This window comes from Silurus aristotelis (genome assembly GCF_946808225.1).
Source record: "Silurus aristotelis genome assembly, chromosome: 27".
Classification (NCBI taxonomy): domain Eukaryota; kingdom Metazoa; phylum Chordata; class Actinopteri; order Siluriformes; family Siluridae; genus Silurus; species Silurus aristotelis.
This window is the reverse complement of record NC_139600.1, coordinates 762,039-779,766: the sequence shown is the minus strand read 5'-3', so window position 1 is coordinate 779,766 and position 17,728 is coordinate 762,039. Positions and strand designations below refer to the sequence as shown.

At 38.2% G+C, this 17,728-nt stretch overlaps 3 protein-coding genes and 1 long non-coding RNA gene across 9 annotated transcripts; 2 read left to right on the top strand and 2 right to left on the bottom strand.

Moving 5' to 3' along the window:
- Positions 1 to 938: 938 nt before the first annotated feature.
- On the bottom strand, positions 939 to 3,575 carry LOC310721024 (CD48 antigen-like). Its single transcript, XM_083532225.1, has 4 exons — positions 3,449 to 3,575; positions 2,774 to 2,928; positions 2,351 to 2,686; positions 939 to 1,272 (listed from the first exon to the last, which is right to left on the bottom strand). The coding sequence occupies exons 2-4, from the start codon at positions 2,856 to 2,858 to the stop codon at positions 968 to 970; spliced, it is 726 nt and encodes a 241-aa protein (XP_083388351.1). The 5' UTR covers positions 2,859 to 2,928; positions 3,449 to 3,575; the 3' UTR covers positions 939 to 967.
- Positions 3,576 to 7,323: 3,748 nt separating this feature from the next.
- Positions 7,324 to 11,138, top strand: LOC310721020 (CD48 antigen-like). 2 transcript variants are annotated; one of them, XM_083532219.1, is made up of 6 exons: positions 7,324 to 7,759; positions 8,002 to 8,337; positions 10,194 to 10,481; positions 10,594 to 10,700; positions 10,796 to 10,870; positions 11,022 to 11,138. In XM_083532219.1, exons 1-6 carry the CDS (start codon positions 7,699 to 7,701, stop codon positions 11,091 to 11,093), a joined length of 939 nt encoding a protein of 312 aa, XP_083388345.1. In that variant the 5' UTR covers positions 7,324 to 7,698; the 3' UTR covers positions 11,094 to 11,138. The 2 variants fall into 2 exon arrangements, with proteins under 2 accessions (XP_083388345.1, XP_083388346.1); XM_083532220.1 differs by having other exon boundaries at positions 7,325 to 7,759; positions 10,965 to 11,055.
- LOC310721038 lies at positions 8,040 to 14,844 on the bottom strand. The gene is made up of 5 exons (XR_014531899.1): positions 14,740 to 14,844; positions 13,590 to 14,184; positions 12,020 to 12,880; positions 10,982 to 11,861; positions 8,040 to 8,124 (listed from the first exon to the last, which is right to left on the bottom strand). It is a non-coding gene; the product is annotated as an uncharacterized lncRNA (long non-coding RNA).
- Positions 12,383 to 16,306, top strand: LOC310721009 (CD48 antigen-like). Of its 5 annotated transcripts, none has more exons than XM_083532198.1 (6): positions 12,383 to 12,521; positions 12,758 to 13,057; positions 15,034 to 15,069; positions 15,150 to 15,437; positions 15,550 to 15,656; positions 15,752 to 16,306. In XM_083532198.1, the coding sequence occupies exons 1-6, from the start codon at positions 12,461 to 12,463 to the stop codon at positions 15,992 to 15,994; spliced, it is 1,035 nt and encodes a 344-aa protein (XP_083388324.1). In that variant the 5' UTR covers positions 12,383 to 12,460; the 3' UTR covers positions 15,995 to 16,306. The 5 variants fall into 5 exon arrangements, with proteins under 5 accessions (XP_083388324.1, XP_083388327.1, XP_083388326.1 ...); XM_083532201.1 differs by lacking the exon at positions 15,034 to 15,069 and having other exon boundaries at positions 12,758 to 13,093; positions 15,752 to 15,787; positions 15,891 to 16,306; XM_083532200.1 differs by lacking the exon at positions 15,034 to 15,069 and having other exon boundaries at positions 12,758 to 13,093; positions 15,752 to 15,826; positions 15,891 to 16,306.
- Positions 16,307 to 17,728: the final 1,422 nt, after the last annotated feature.

Below are 17,728 nucleotides of genomic sequence, written 5' to 3'. Positions count from 1 at the left end.
TATCTGAGTAAACTTCTGTACCAGGATGATCCTTCACGCCTACTTAGATCAAAAGGTGCAGGCTATTTGTTGGTACCTCAAATAATGAAGACTCCAGCAGGGGGCAGATGTTTCTCTAATAAACATGGAAGAGGAAATCGGCACAAAACGCGGTTAGCCCTTCTAGCTTTATGGCGGCTTCTGGAACTCTGTCGCTGAGCCACATCTCCGTGAAAACAAAGATGCAGCAGTCTATGAACTCTCGCTGTGTGGTTCGCTGGAGTCGGATGTAATCCAGTTTATTGTCCAGGGAGCAGACGTTTGAAAGAAAAATGGACGGGAGAGCTGGCTGGCTAGGGTTAGCATTTAGCCTAGCACAGACACCCGCCCGCTTGCCGCGCTTTCACTTCCTGGAGCAGCGCTTCCGACGTCCTTTCTTCATCAGGTGACACCGAGGGCTGGGGGCCTGGTCTTTGTGGCCGAGGTCGCAGCAAGCTGAGGTCGTGAAGGTTATTGATTACTTCATCATGCAGATTATTGGTTGCATGATTCCTGTACTGTAACAGTGTCTGGTGGTCGTACACATGAACACAGCTGACTCTGGTGTCCATGTATTGTAAAAAGTCAGGCAAAATATGGTAAAAGCACCATTTTTCGATCCGGAGAGGCTGCTGCGAGCTACTGCCGCGCCGCCATCTTTTCTCTTTAGCTAATCTATTTGGTGTCCACGAGCACAGTAAAAAAGTTGTGTATGTTTTCTGCAAAGGAATGATGAAGCGGCCGATGCGAGATATATGGACAAGAAGGGGGTGGGGGCTAGGGATTAGGGATAAACATAAGGAACAGACTTATAAGCACTAAACATATACATTCATTTATTCAACGTTAAAACCTGTGTAAAGCTGCTTTAAGACAATGCCCACTGTTAAAAGTGCTCTACAAATAAAACTGAATTAAATCAAATAACCAGAACAAAGTAATGAGATTTTCATCTCTCTGATGTACCTGAGTTGTGAACACAGAGCTGTGTGATGCTGAGAGAAGTAGTTTTATTGCTGACAGGGTTTGCAGACACACAGATATACATGTTGTTGTCATGGTGTTGTATTTGAAGTAGGAGGTTGATGGGAACACTGAGATCTGTGTTACTGGTGATGGAGATTCTCTCATTCTCTCTGTACCAGGATAATTTCACATCTTCTCCATTCTCCACAGTGCACAAGAGGGAACATGACATGGTAAACCCATGTCTTTTTCCTCTTACATTTATTATTACTGGAGTTGATACTGGAGCTAAGAAAACAGAAACATGCATTGAAAATTTCAGCCAAGTGAGAACACATATTTTGTTGTATTTATCTCCCACACATTAAAGGCCGGTCCGTGAAAATAATTTCTAACATTAAACCGGTCCGTGGCACAAAAAAGGTTGGGGACCGCTGGTCTAAGGTACATCGTCCAGCAGTACTGACTTTAAGCGTCCTGGGCAGATTAGATTGACATGGCAGCACATAGAGGCTGAAATCTGATTGGACAAAAAATCTAACAAGGAGGATCTAAAAAGGCTTTGCTTTCCCTGATGGCCCACCACTGAGTATTTAGATCTGGTGACTGTGGAGGCCATGGGAGAAGACTGTTTTGTAGGAAACAGGGGGTTGAGGTGCACATTTAATTATGAGCACTGACACTGGAGACTCCTTTCATTAATTAATAATCACTGATTATACACACATTTAATGAGTTAATGTTCAGCTGTACACGTCCACGTGAATGAACTATAGAGATGATGATGTTTGAGAACACGTGCAGAAGGACACTGCTGTCAGGGTTTCACTTTTAACAGCACTGGTGTCAAATTCAGTTTGATGTTTAATCTCCACGCAGCTCTGATTGACTTTTCTCACGATTTTTCCAGGTTTCTACCATTTTCTTTTTCTTTCCTTCTACTTTTCTGTTTGTATCCACCAGGTGTCACTATTGTGTTCCTGCGTCCTTAATGAGTTCCTATAGTTTGCACATGTGCCTCATTAACCTGTGTGTATTTAAGTTCCCCCCTTTTTTATGTCAGTCTTTTGGCCTCATCAGTAAAGTTGTGTGGTTTGGTTTCTTTGTTCTGGTTGACTTTTTTTTTGCCTTGCCATAATCTAAAATTTTAAGTATTCCTAAGGTGTTTTTTTCTTTATATTTGTTTAATTATTTTTTGTTCTGTTGTTATTTTGGACATTTAAATAAAAAGAAAATTGATTTTCCAAAATTTCTGTGTGTGTCTCTGCACCTCTCATGCAGTCAATCCTGGTTTGAGAATTGGCCTTTTTACATTCATGATGTTATGAGATTGAACATGGACATGAAGGAGACATGAAACACTCACCATAAACACGGACTCTGAAAGTTCTAGAGTAGAGATCTTCAGTGATGATATATAATAAATAAACTCCAGAATGGTTCCTGCTGATGTTCCTGATGGTTAAAGCTCCACTCCTTCTGTCCAGCTGCAGTCTGTCTTTAAATCTCTCACTGATTTCTGTAACAGTTTCTCCTTTAAACATCTGACTGTTCAATATCTTTTCTTCTGCTTTCTCAGGTCCATAAAACCATGCAATCTGAGCATCACTCTGAATTCCAGTAATCCCAGTATGGAGAGTTATAGTGGTTCCTTCCACTTCCTGCAGTGTGACCATCTCATCTCCAGCTGCACTCAGTAAACCTGCATCACAACTTCAGCTTCATCATTTCACTCACCAACATTTATAAATGATTATTCATGATTCATTACCATCGTTTTGAACCTTACAGCAGTAAAAGATAAGAAAACTCCTGAGACTCCTGATTCCTGCTATAATATTCACTGCCATTCTTTTTGGGTTGCTCCTGAACATCAGAGTCACTGAAGAAGTCACTTTGGGATCGATTTATTCACCACTTCGGAGGGTACATTATACAAGCAGCCTTCCATAGTTGTTGGATCAATGTGGATAAAATGTGAATACAGTTCCATGATTTGGACCAAAAACTAAAGCGATTTCAAATTTTGAACAATATTTTATACATTATAAATCTACTAATACTAATAAACTAATAAAAATTGACTTGTAAACCTCTACTAAACTGCATTTACTGGCATTTTGTAGGACAAATCATATGGATTGAAGGTTTAAAGTAAAAGAATAACAAACTCATCAGAAACAAACTTCACAGGCCTTCACCAGTTTCTTTTCAGAGCTGTTGTTCACATTAAAGTATCAAAGACTTTCTATGGGAAGGGCCATCTAAATGTTTGGAAGTATCTGCAGACCAGAAACTGTGTCAAGAACAAATTCAATATAAGTGATAACCCTGTGTATATTTGGCTACCAGGTGAAGCTCAGACTTCTTCTACAAGGTGATATCAAAATGTTTTGAAACTAGTTTTGTTTATGAGAAAGTACTTTATTTATCTACATTTAGATAGATAGATCTACACTGTCACCTTCACAATAGTCCTCTTGCACAGCAATACGGCCTCCCAGCTTTCTTCTGCAATGTGTCCTGGAAGTCTTCTTTTAAAAGCCTGTCAATCACCTGCTGCTATTCTCGGCGGATCTCCACAATAGTGTGAAAACGGTGACCTTTCAAACACAAAACACCTTAAACAGCTGGATATTAATTTACCTAGCCTTCTTAAAAAAAAATCATATGGAATCAAAGTCATATGAATCAGTGTTCCCAGGACCCAGGAGTTATACAAGACAACATACTGTATATTAACAAAAGTAACAAACCTACACCAAACTAATTAGGACATTGCTTTGTTAAATCGGTGAACACATTACAATTACATTTTGCCCATCCAGATAGTGGTTTTATTATAAATGAAAAAATCTGCCACAGTCCATCTGTTTCTGCGTACCATTGTGAAACCATTGTACTGTTCTCACAACAAGGTCAATATTTCTTGTATAATTCTAAATGAGGAGTTTTTAAAAGTTTTTGAATTTTACGTTTTCTGTTTATCCTGATGAAGAGAAATAATCCTGTCCGATCATCACCAGTTCCACACCGTCAGTGCTGTTTATTATTTCTAGAGAAAAAATGTACAAACCTCTAAACTGATTTATCTCCACATACACATTTACTGATTGACCTTACCTGTTCACAATCACACACACTTCCATGTGAAATCCGTCAAAGGTAGAAATCATTCCTCAATCCTATGATTCTTTAATCCTATATGTGTGTGTATATCCAAACTTTTCTGGAGTATATGTAAAGAATTGTGTTCTTTGAACAATGACACAACACACAAATCGTCTGTTTGTTTGGTTTCAGAAGTTTATAACCAGCTCCCAACCAAGCAGGAGATGTGGAAAATGTTTGTTGATGGGTCCTGTAGTAGCAAGACATGTCTGGTGCATAGATGTACAAAGAATTTGCCTGTGGATGCGATGCTGAAGAGCACGATATAAGAGAGACACAAAACGATGGCAGGAATCAAGTGACACAGAACACTGAAATTACAGAAGAGAAGACCTTGTTGTTGGTCTAAAAAACCTGTTATGGATGTCAGCTGGTGAATCTGCTGTCCACCACATAAAAGCACCAGGTCCCATCACAAGAATTGGTATGACCTTCATCAGGCCACAGAGAGGTGCATATAGAACTTTAAATTAGTCCTGGTGGATTATGCAATAAAATAACCCAGAAGCTGATGTACAAGTCTCTAAACTGATTTATATTCACATACATATTTACTGATTAGCCTTACCTGTTCACAATCACACACACTTCCAGCTGAAACCTGTCAAAGGTAGAAATGATTATTTGATCTTATGTATATGTGTATATCCAAAGATATATTGGATGTATGTAACGAATCGTAGGTTTTGAAGAACAACAAAATGCATAGGACTGAAGTCAGTTAGCTTTTATACCTTCTGACTAGACAAACAAGTTCTCTGTGGCATGACAAAGTGGAATCTAATCTAAATTCATATAGAATAATCTAATCTCTTAACCAAGTCACTGACAACAAAAAGTAGTTTCACTTTTATTTAATCAGGTAATCTGTCACTCTCAGACGAAACATAATGTGCATCAATGACAATGCAAAAATATACATGTCAGACACTCGTAAACATAATGTGTAACCAAACCGCGATCCATCAGAACCTGATTCTATGAGAGGCGTTGAGAAAGGCGCATTTGTGGACAGTATTTGTACGAGGATGTGGAAAATATTTGTGGATGTGTCCCGTATCAATCAATCAAGTAACACAGGACACTGAAACTAAATAAGAGACGAACTCAAAAACATGTCATGGATGTCAGCTTGTGAATCTGCTGGCCACCAAAAAAAAAAAGCACCAGGTCCCTATAAATAGAATTGTACATACGTCATCTGGCCATTAGTGAGGTGAGCATACCACTTTAAGTTGGGCCTGGTGGAGTATGCATTGTGAAAAAACCAAAATGAAGGCTTGTGGGGGATCTCGAACTAAATTATAAATCATGTTATTGAGTGTTGATTAAACCACTTCACTATTTAAGACTGATATCATTATGTAGAGTCACCATTTGACACAGACACATGTTTAGTTCTGAATTCCAGCAATTCTACAGAAATCTACTAAAGTGAGTTGTAAAACCTACATCACCACTTCCTTCTTCCTTCAATGTTTAAGGTGAAGTGAAACTTTATCACCAGTGTAAGTAAAACAGCCATGGCCTTTAAATTAAAGTCAATGTGTCTGTACATGGAAAATTGTAAGCTGTGAATAACAATTAAACACATGACTTCTGTTTATTTGGTTTCTGAATGTCACTTTTACTTTGAGTGGAGAATTCAACAAACCAGGTCCACAACAGGATTGAAGATACACATAAGACCTTGGTGAGCTCGGTGTGTTACAAAACCATTATCCATCAAAGCCTGATTCTATCTGTGGCGCTGAGGAATGCTCACATGGGTACGGGCAGGTATGGTAGGGATGTCTGCAATGATGTGAAAAAAATGTTAATGGGTCCTGTAGCAGCAAGACATTGTCTGGTGTATAGATGTACAAACATTTTGCCTGTGGAGGCGATGCTGAGGCACACAATGATGGCAGGAGTCAAGTAACACAAAACACTGAAACTAAAGAAGCGACGACCCTGTTAGTCACAGTCTTCCTGCCACCTGAGGGGGTCACGCTGTCTTCACCCTCCGCCGAGGGTCACCCAGCCTCTGAGCTTTACTCAGGATTTGGCTACACCTCCTCACTCCCCTGAGGACGTCACTCTGCCTCCACTCTTTGCTGAGGCCATTGTTTCAACTCCACACCTTGCAAAAAATATTTCCTGCCCACCTTGCCTTATGAATAACTTAGCTTGCTTTGCTAAGGACATTGTTTCAGCCCTTGCTCGGTGAAGGATGTGACCCAGCTATTCCCTGAGCTATCAAATGCCCCGCTCTGTCCTCGTCGCCGAAGTTGCTCCCCCCTGGCCTCAACACCATCATTTCTCCCCAGTCTAGGCCTCACCACCATTATCACACTCCTCTTGGTCCCCTTTGTCCCTTCTTCTTTGGAAACAACCATTGTCAAGGCCACAAGGACAACATCTATCCATGGTTTAAAAGGATTAGGGTGGTAAAACGCCCCACCATTATCCACTTTCCTTACCTTATACTCAATGCCCTCAAAGAACAGAGTGACCGCAAAGGGTCCTTGCCACCTGCCAAGCAATTAAGAGTTGAACAGGGGAAGCACAACAAATTTTACCAAGTTTACATGAAGACATCTTGGATGCCACAAACCTTGTGCCTGTATAATAATTCAAATAGAGAAAACCAATTGCAAGCTTGTGAGGCATCTCTAACTGTTCGTACTTAAACAGATGGATGCAGACACACATTTAATCCTGAATAATAGCAAATGGGACACAAATCTACAGAATGGATTGGTAATTTTTATGAACTCCGGTACCAAAATGTCCAGATAAATAGGTTAATAACATATTTTGTAATACACAACATTTAAATACAAACAAAATCTTCTATCAGAAAAAAAAATAAAACAGCAACAGTTGTCCTAGTTTGGTGAAGAGGTTTGTGGTTTCTCAGTGTTCAGAGTCTCTCACACACAGTACAGGGGAAGTGGTGATGGCCGACCATCAACAACTATCTTTTTTTTTACACAAAGTCTGTGAAGTTTTAACATGTTTAAATAAGTGATTATGTCAAAAAGACAATTAAATGTTAATATTGAAACCAAAAAGAAATGAAACGGTAGATTTGCTCGAACAAAAGTATAGTGTTACATCTAATAATAAAACATGTCATGGCTTATGCTCGGTCCAGGCTTCAGGTTTTAGCTACTAGAACACTAAAATAATTGTTGATGAACAAAATAGGACACATTTACTTGTACATTATACAAACTGATGCACCTTCATTCATTTATATTCCCAAACTAAATAAAAGACTAAACCATCACATCTGTTTGTTCAGAATTGAGATTAAAATGACTTTAAAGCTTCTGTTCAGGAGCTTCATATTAGAAGTCCATCTAGACTGGTGTGAGGGAAGCGTGTAGTGAGACTGAACACACTGAGACAGGACTTCCACCCAGCGCTCTGATGAACGTGGGACAGTAAAGACGCTAAGCTAACAGTAAGGGAAGGTTGCGTGTGTACAGCAGCGACGTATCTGCACTGAACACGACATTCTTCACTGAGAAGAACATCGAGGAGAACTGAAAGAACATGGAGGTGATGATTTTATCAGAAATCAGGACTCTCAGGACTTTTCTTCTCCTGCTGTGCTGTAAGTTTGTGTCTTTCCTTCACTACAGGAGAAAACTGAGCTGAAGTATAAAGATTTTTAGGAAATGACTGATCGTGTGAGAACATTTTAAACTGAATAATAATAATAATAATAATAATAATAATAATAATAATAATAATAATAATAATAATAATGTGTGTTAGAGAATCGATCAAATTCCCAGATGTGTTAAAAACTGTATATGATGTCAGTGAAATGATGAAGCTGAAGTTGTGATGCAGGTTTACTGAGTGCAGCTGGAGATGAGATGGTCACACTGCAGGAAGTGGAAGGAACCACTATAACTCTCCATACTGGGATTACTGGAATTCAGACTGATGCTCATATAGTTTGGTTTTATGGACCTGAGAAAGCAGAGAAAAAGATATTGAACAGTCAGATGTTTAAAGGAGAAACTGTTACAGAAATCAGTGAGAGATTTAAAGACAGACTGCAGCTGGACAGAAGCAGTGGAGCTTTAACCATCAGAAACATCAGCAGGAACCATTCTGGAGTTTATTTATTACAAGTCATCACTGAAGATCTCTCATCTAGGACTTTCAGAGTCAGTGTTTATGGTGAGTACATTTAAAACGTTCTCATTACAGTGTGTAAAGATATTTATCCTCGGGTTTGTTATTCATAGTGCTCATGTTTCATTTTTGTAAAAGTCCATCATCTTTCACACACTGAAGGATCAAGTGGAACATAATCTGGCAGCCAGATCTATTTGATTGTCTAATTAATCTTCTAACCAACCAGAATCCAAGGTGGAAAAGGGACTGCAGGACACATTCATGTGTAAATGATCTTCCTGATGCTGCAGTTTGTCTTGTGATGTCATGGTATGAGACAAAAACATGGCCGTGAAGGAGACATGAAACACTTCACCAAGAACAACTATTCTGAAGGCCCTAGATGAGAGATCTTCAGCAATAATTTGTAATAAATAAACTCCAGAATGGTTCCTGCTGATGTTCCAGATGTTTGAAGCTCCACTGGTTCTGTCCAGCTGCAGACTCTCTTTAAATCTCTCACTGATTTCTGTAACAGTTTCTCCGTTAAACATCTGACTGTTCAATATCTTTTCTTCTGCTTTCTCAGGTCCATAAAATACATTTTTTAAAAGTTGGAACATTTTGTGAAAATAAAAGACAATGATTTAGAAAATCTCATAAATCCATATTCTTTTCAAAATAAAATAAAAATACATATCAAATGTTTAATCTGAGAATTTAAACCATTTTAAGAAAAAGATTTGGTCATTTTGAATTTGACGGCTGCAACACGTCTCAAAAAAGTTTGGAGAAGGCGATGTTTCCGCTGTGGAGCTTCATGTCTTCTCTTCGTATCCACCTGGAACTGAGGGGAGGAGTTGCAGAAGTTTTGGGAGATGAATATTTTCCCATATGTGTCTGATACAGGATTCAAGCTGCTCAACAGTTCTGGGTTTCCTTTGTTGTATTGTACAGTCAAAAAATATCCTTTGTTTTTTTTTTTATCAAGCTTTTGATGATATCATGTCCTGTATATAATAAAACTTTCAAATGTTTTGCAATTCAATGTTGAGGAAAATTATTCTAAAATTGTTTTACAATTAGTAGACACACAGATTGGTGAAGCTCTGGCCATATTTCCAAAATGTTTCTCCAGCTATTTAACTGTAATATTGTTTTTGTTGCCTTGTCCCAGCCGAGACGTGTTGCAGCCATCAAACTCAAAATTACCTTTTATTTTTTTCTCAAAATGGTATATTTGCTCAGTTTAAACAGATTTTATTGTGAATAGAATATGGATTTATGAGATTAGCAAATAACTGCATTTTGGTTTTATTTATATTTCACACGATGTCACAACTTTTATGGAATCAGGGTTGTAGAGTATCTATTAATAGATGCAGTTCTGCAGTACAATACTAATGTATACAGTATGTGTGTTAGAGCGTCGATCAGATTCCCAGATGTGTTACAAACAATATATGATGGAATTGAAATGATGAAGATGAAGTTGTGATGCAGGTTTACTGAGTGCAGCTGGAGATGAGATGGTCACACTGCAGGAAGTGGAAGGAACCACTATAACTCTCCATACTGGGATTACTGGAATTCAGACTGAAGCTCAGATTCAGTGGTTTTATGGACCTGAGAAAGCAGAGAAAAAGATATTGATCAGTCAGATGTTTAAAGGTGAAACTGTTACAGAAATCAGTGAGAGATTTAAAGAGAGTCTGCAGCTGGACAAAAGCAGTGGAGCTTTAACCATCAGGAACATCAGCAGGAACCATTCTGGAGTTTATTTATTACACGTCATCACTGAAGATCTCTCATCTAGGACTTTCAGAGTCAGTGTTTATGGTGAGTGTTTTATGTCTCCTTCTTGTCCATGTTCTGTCTCAATACTTCATGACTATTGAATGTGTGTTTGTGTTTTTTAGCTCCAGTATCAACTCCAGTAATAAATGTAAGAGGAAAAAGAAGTCTGTTCTCCACAGAGTCGTGTTCCCTCTTGTGCTCTGTGAAGAATGGAGAAGATGTGAAATTATCCTGGTACAGAGAGAATGAGAGAATCTCCATCACCAATAACACAGATCTCAGTGTTCCCCTCAATCTCACACTTCAAATACAACACAATGAGAAGAACACGTATATCTGTGTGTCTGCAAACCCTGTCAGCAATAAAACTACTTCTCTCAGCATCACACAGCTCTGTGTTCACAACTCAGGTACATCAGAGAGATGAAACTCATCATTTAAATATTCATGCTGGAGTGATCTGATTGGTCAATAAATATTGTAGATAATTTAATACACATTATAAGATTATAATATTTACAGGACAATCAGATGGTCCTCATTCACTGCTTCCTGTCCTGATATCTGCTGGAGTTTTACTGCTTGTCATAATAACAGGAGGATTTTTGTGGATTTGGAAACACAACAAGGTAAAAGACGATTCTTCTCTCCGTTCTTGTGTTTAATGAAGATTTCAAGTTAGTCGTTTATTAAAATAAACCTGTAATGATTTTTCTGTCTTTAGTGTGTAAATAAACTGGAGGAACTGATTTACACTGAGGTGAAAATTACAGCTCACAGTGCAGAGAGAAGTCAAAAGGTAAAGATCTACAGAATAAAAAGAGATGGAAAAGATCATGATGTGAAATGCATTAGTGTTTTTATTGATAAAGAAAAGCGCATTTGTTTTACAGGAGTAATAAAATCTCACCCTGATTCAGATCCTGACATTTTACTGTTGTGTCTTACAGGAAGAACATTCCAGAAAAGCGGACCATCCAGAGCAGGATACCTTCATTCTCTTTTCAGTGATGAAACTCTAGAAATGAATGAGATCCTTTTCTTCACATTTCTTATATAATGATTTTTAGGTAATTTGTAAACAAATAGTTGTTTTGTAATGCATTTATATGTTTGATATATTTTAATAAATAAATCATTTCCAGAGTCTGTAAACTGATTCCTGTATAAACTTGTATTGTTAGTGTTTGTTACGTCACACACTACTACACACATAAATATATAAAACATATAAAAATATTTATTTGCCCCACTAGATGTCGCCAGAGAGTTCCCGAGTCCCTCATTATGTTCAATAGTTTCCACCTGTTTTTTATCAGTCGTGAATGTATTTAAATTCTCCTTTTGTTTTGTCTGTTTGTTCTCGTTCATTGTTCTGTTCGGTGGTTCAGTTTCAGACCCAGCTTTTAGAGCGTCTGGTCCATCTTCAGGCTGGCTTTTCTTCTTCTTGATGTCTGAGTTTTTCTTTATAACTCTCTTCTGGCTTGTTCACTGGGGATCCAAATCTGTATCATGCGATTAAACTGAATTTCTGTTTCACTGAACAGAATTAAACCATTGTTCATTGCTGTTCTGATATAAAAACTCGGAGTCACTATTCGAGCTGTAGGACGTATAAGGAAATGCAGTCTGATGCACACTGAATCCTGAAATCTACAGAATTGAGGACTGAGATTAATAGAATGAACGTGACGGTTGTCCTTTCTGGTGCAGAGGTTTGTGGTTTAGATCTCAGTGTTCCGTTCTCAGTCTCACACACAGTGAAGGGGAAGTGGTGATGACTGACGAGGCTGCAAAATCATCGACTTTATATATTTACACAAGTCCTGTGCACGTCTTAAAATCATCACTCAATAACTCAAACTAATGACTGATGTGAAAATAAACAGCAACAATAAATCTGCAGAAGCAGATCAAACTTCATGATGTTCACCAGAAAATATTCTACCTTGTTCCATCCTTAATAAAGTCATATTAACATCAACTCAGTCCAGTTCAGTCTTCAGATCTTCTGCGATTCCTACAACAGACTAGAAACACAATTTCACGTACAAATGCACACATCTTTATATTCACACCTACATTCACAACAAAAAACTAAACAAAAGACTAAACCATCACATCTGTTTGTTCAGAATTGAGATTAAAATGACTTTAAAGCTTCTGTTCAGGAGCTTCATATTAGAAGTCCATCTAGACTGGTGTGAGGGAAGCGTGTAGTGAGACTGAACACACTGAGACAGGACTTCCACCCAGCGCTCTGATGAACGTGGGACAGTAAAGACGCTAAGCTAACAGTAAGGGAAGGTTGCGTGTGTACAGCAGCGACGTATCTGCACTGAACACGACATTCTTCACTGAGAAGAACATCGAGGAGAACTGAAAGAACATGGAGGTGATGATTTTATCAGAAATCAGGACTCTCAGGACTTTTCTTCTCCTGCTGTGCTGTAAGTTTGTGTCTTTCCTTCACTACAGGAGAAAACTGAGCTGAAGTATAAAGATTTTTAGGAAATGACTGATCGTGTGAGAACATTTTAAACTGAATAATAATAATAATAATAATAATAATAATAATAATAATAATAATAATAATAATGTGTGTTAGAGAATCGATCAAATTCCCAGATGTGTTAAAAACTGTATATGATGTCAGTGAAATGATGAAGCTGAAGTTGTGATGCAGGTTTACTGAGTGCAGCTGGAGATGAGATGGTCACACTGCAGGAAGTGGAAGGAACCACTATAACTCTCCATACTGGGATTACTGGAATTCAGACTGAAGCTCAGATTCAGTGGTTTTATGGACCTGAGAAAGCAGAGAAAAAGATATTGATCAGTCAGATGTTTAAAGGAGAAACTGTTACAGAAATCAGTGAGAGATTTAAAGAGAGACTGCAGCTGGACAGAACCAGTGGAGCTTTAACCATCAGGAACATCAGCAGGAACCATTCTGGAGTTTATTTATTACACGTCATCACTGGACGTCTCTCATCTAGAACTTTCAGAGTCAGTGTTTATGGTGAGTACATTTGAAACGTTCTCATTAGTTCTCCTGTGTAATTTCGAACACTATGTCCATCATCTTTCACCCACTGAAGGATCAAGTTGAACGTAATGTGGAGGAACTGCAGAGCAGGAAATGATAAAGAATTGTTTGGGAATAAAATCATGAGATTTGTAGATGTTCTATGGTCAGATCTATTTGATAGAAATAAACTACTTTCAGAACAAACATTATTCAGAATTCATTGGTGTGGACATGAAGGAGATATGAAATACACTGAATGCTGAAAGTTCTAGATGAGAGACTAAATAAACTCCAGAATGTTTCTTGCTGATGTTCCTGATGTTTAAAGCTCCACTGCTTCTGTTTTGTGTTTAATCTCTTACTGATTTCTGTAACAGTTTCTCCTTTTCAACATCTGACTGATCAATATCTTTTTCTCTCTTTTCTCAAGTTCATAAAAGCACAAGATCTGATAAGTTCTCTAAAACAGTTATTATGTGCTACATACCAGCTGATTATGAGGTATCATCAAAAAGTTTGGAGACTCATTTTGTTCATGAGAAAATACTTTATTTATTTATATTTCCACACTGTCATCTTCAAAATACTCCCCTTAAACAGCAGAACAGCGACAATACAGTGTTCTTCTGGAACCTGTCCTGGAAGTCTTTTTTTTTTTGAAGCGTGTCAAGCACCTTCTGCTATTCATCTGGATCTCCACAATGACCTTTGAGATGGATCTCCATTTTTAAGAAAAGGGTGAAGTTCGCAGGAACTAAATCTCGTGAGTTCGGTGTGTGTGGAAGTGAGATTTGACATTTTCGGAGGTTGAGCTTGTTGAAGGTCGTCCTGATTTCTCGTCTTCTTCCAGTGATGTTCAATAAACCTCAAACGACTCATTGCAGTGTCGCTGTACGTCAAACATACACGTGGGTCAGAAAAGCACCAGTTACACAATTAGCCTCTAAACCTTTTGATACCACCTCATCGTCTAGTGACACGGGGGCCATCAGGTGTACAGTAACGTCAGCATTTTCACATCCTTTGATCGGATGGTCAGAGAGCGTCACTAGTCAGAGCTCATAAACTGCATCTGTAACAAACTACACAAGTGGATTAAGAGGTCAAGTCAAGGTTATTTCTGGTGCATTTTTCACAACAGACATTGTCTCAAATCAGCTTTACAGAATTTAACAGTTAGGGGAAAGAGGTGGATGATTCAGGCAGGACACCACTGAAGGTCATAGGGGTGAAATGTACGACCCGTCACGGCTCTAAACAGACACAAAATGTACAAAATGAATAGATGATAGTGAGAGTTGTCCTAGTTTGGTGAGGAGGTTTGTGGTTTGGTTCTCAGTGTTCAGCTCTCAGTCTCTCACACAGTAAAGGGGAAGTGGTGATGGCCGACCCTCAACAACTCAAAGTTTTAAAACTATTAAAGAAGTGATTATTGTGTCCAAATTAAACTAAATTATTGTTGGAACCAAAAAGAAATAAAAAGTTAGATTTCCTCAACCCTCACTATAGTGTTACATCTAATACTAAAGCATGTCATGGCTACCTGGGGGTGTTCAAACTTATGCTCAGTCCAGGCTTCAGGTTTCGGCCACTGGAACATGATGATGAGTAAAATAAGTGTTGTGATGCAGGTTTACTGAGTGCAGCTGGAGATGAGATGGTCACACTGCAGGAAGTGGAAGGAACCACTATAACTCTCCATACTGGGATTACTGGAATTCAGACTGATGCTCATATAGTTTGGTTTTATGGACCTGAGAAAGCAGAAGAAAAGATATTGATCAGTCAGATGTTTAAAGGAGAAACTGTTACAGAAATCAGTGAGAGATTTAAAGAGAGACTGCAGCTGGACAGAAGCAGTGGAGCTTTAACCATCAGGAACATCAGCAGGAACCATTCTGGAGTTTATTTATTACACGTCATCACTGAAGATCTCTCATCTAGGACTTTCAGAGTCAGTGTTTATGGTGAGTCTTTCATGTCTCCTTCTTGTCCATGTTCTGTCTCAATACTTCATGACTATTGAATGTGTGTTTGTGTTTTTTAGCTCCAGTATCAACTCCCGTAATAAATGTAAGAGGAAAAAGAAGTCTGTTCTCCACAGAGTCGTGTTCCCTCTTGTGCTCTGTGAAGAATGGAGAAGATGTGAAATTATCCTGGTACAGAGAGAATGAGAGAATCTCCATCACCAATAACACAGATCTCAGTGTTCCCCTCAATCTCACACTTCAAATACAACACAATGAGAACAACACGTATATCTGTGTGTCTGCAAACCCTGTCAGCAATAAAACTACTTCTCTCAACATCACACAGCTCTGTGTTCACAACTCAGGTACATCAGAGAGATGAAACTCATCATTTAAATATTCATGCTGGAGTGATCTGATTGGTCAATAAATATTGTAGATAATTTAATACACATTATAAGATTATAATATTTACAGGACAATCAGATGGTCCTCATTCACTGCTTCCTGTCCTGATATCTGCTGGAGTTTTACTGCTTGTCATAATAACAGGAGGATTTTTGTGGATTTGGAAACACAACAAGGTAAAAGACGATTCTTCTCTCCGTTCTTGTGTTTAATGAAGATTTCAAGTTTGTCGTTTATTAAAATAAACCTGTAATGATTTTTCTGTCTTTAGTGTGTAAATAAACTGGAGGAACTGATTTACACTGAGGTGAAAATTACAGCTCACAGTGCAGAGAGAAGTCAAAAGGTAAAGATTGAAATAAATGATAGTTTTGGAAATGATACTGACATTTTACTGTTGTGTTTTACAGAAAGAACATTCCAGAAGAACGGACCATCCAGAGCTGGATACCTTTGTTCTTTATTCACTGATAAAGATCGCATAATGCGAAATAAAACATACATTTTATTGTAAATACTTCAGATAATTTGGTCATAAATGCTTTGAAAGTTTAATAGAATTTGTAGAATGTGTACGTTATGTTTATTAGCCAGTAATTTCCATCTTTTAACAGATTTCTGTAATAAATAGTTTTGCTGGTGTTTAAACTTGTGCTCACTATTGTCTTTCAAAAACTTGTGTTTAGCAAAATATAACACGGGGAAAAATGGCAAACTAATGAAGAGAATACTGAATGACATGTACACATTTGAATCCACTTTCAACTATTTAGTTTTCTATATCTGTTTATTTTACTATACAATAAAAAACTGACAGTTATTGTAAGATTGAGTGTCTTCAGTCACATCCACGCCAATTTTAAGCTTTATAGCAATGCACACTTCGACCACAAGGGGGAAGCAGAACTCAATTTAAACTATGAACTTTTCTTGGCGGATTGAACAATTTGCAAAACGCAAAAGAAAAAAGTGTTACAATTAATATATTTGTGTGCATGAATATTAATTAATTATTCCTAATAATCTATTCTCTTTATTTCGTTTCTTTTCTCTCAGTTGTGCTGTTTTCAGTAGTGTATGTTTATCAGATTTCAGCCATGACATGTCATCAGGTCCAAACTAATCTGGGAAGGTGTGACAAAAGCTTGCAATTATCGCAAGCGAGAGATATCTAACTTAATATTAGTATTTAGGTGTAAAAGCAGTATCTCCTACACGCTCAGTAGCACATCTCTGGATTAGAACATTGGAGCCTTGTTCTCGCTCTGAGCCTTTTATACAGTATTACACCCTACACAGTGCACAATAAGTGATAAGACATTTACATGCCTCATGGAGTACGAGATGATTACATATGCACACTGCCCAGAACACATTTACATCACACACACACACACACACACATCAGATATATAAAAACCTAAAACAAACAAAACAGATCCGTGTGTTGGTGTTTTATGTTCCGTAGAAACCTTTGTTGGTGAGAGAGAAGAGACATAAACTCTCTTTTTGTCATTTAAAACTTCTCACAGGATGTAAATCAGAACCAAATGATGTGCTGTGTTTTACCTCCCACACCACTACAGTGCTATTGTTCTCCTCTTTTACATGCTGAGCAATAACCTGGCTCGCTCTCTCAAACCAGCCGAGGACTGTAGAGCGTAGATTAGGAGTGAGACAGGGACGAAAGGGAGAGAGAAAAAAAGAGGAAGTAAAAAAAGGGAACACAGAAATGGAGAAAATACTATTCAGCAGAAAGTGTGAGCTCCGTCTCTGAACTATCGCACTTGTATAACTGTAACCACGAAGCAGGAAGACGTCGGGTCGCTTTTTCACACCCAGAAAACCATCTTGCAGACTTTCCACACCACATCAGTTTCAGATCAGAACGTCGATGTCATCAAGAATTTCAGAATCGTCCATGAGGTGATAAAAAGTTTAAAAGCTCAGTTTACAAGAAAGCACATTATTTATCTTTGTTTAAAAACTACGACCTTCAAAATGCACAGCAGTACAGCACTCGCAGCGTTTCTGCCACGTGTCCTGGAAGTCTTCTTCACGATACGTGTCGAGCATCTTATGCGATTCGAGCTGGAACTCGGCAACGGTTTCAAAACGAGGAGCTGAATCTTCATCTTCAGGAAGTGTCTTATGTAGTTCGGTGCTCCCTGTGACTGTGCGTGCAACCTTGTGCTGCCATATGTTGGTGTGTTACAAAACTAGTTTGGAAATGTTTTGATGCCACGTG

Excerpts from the sequence above, each read along its gene's own strand:
- LOC310721009 (XM_083532198.1), top strand. The coding sequence starts at position 12,461 with ATGGAGGTGATGATTTTATCAGAAATCAGGACTCTCAGGACTTTTCTT. Across the intron at positions 12,522-12,757 it reads TTTTCTTCTCCTGCTGTGCT|GTTTACTGAGTGCAGCTGGA; the intron begins GTAAGTTTGTGT and ends GTTGTGATGCAG. Across the intron at positions 15,657-15,751 it reads GGATTTGGAAACACAACAAG|TGTGTAAATAAACTGGAGGA; the intron begins GTAAAAGACGAT and ends TTCTGTCTTTAG.
- LOC310721024 (XM_083532225.1), bottom strand. The coding sequence starts at position 2,858 with ATGTTCAGGAGCAACCCAAAAAGAATGGCAGTGAATATTATAGCAGGA. Across the intron at positions 2,687-2,773 it reads TTTTCTTATCTTTTACTGCT|GTTTACTGAGTGCAGCTGGA; the intron begins GTAAGGTTCAAA and ends GTTGTGATGCAG. Across the intron at positions 1,273-2,350 it reads TTTCAGAGTCCGTGTTTATG|CTCCAGTATCAACTCCAGTA; the intron begins GTGAGTGTTTCA and ends CTGTTTTCTTAG.
- LOC310721020 (XM_083532219.1), top strand. The coding sequence starts at position 7,699 with ATGGAGGTGATGATTTTATCAGAAATCAGGACTCTCAGGACTTTTCTT. Across the intron at positions 7,760-8,001 it reads TTTTCTTCTCCTGCTGTGCT|GTTTACTGAGTGCAGCTGGA; the intron begins GTAAGTTTGTGT and ends GTTGTGATGCAG. Across the intron at positions 10,482-10,593 it reads GCTCTGTGTTCACAACTCAG|GACAATCAGATGGTCCTCAT; the intron begins GTACATCAGAGA and ends TAATATTTACAG.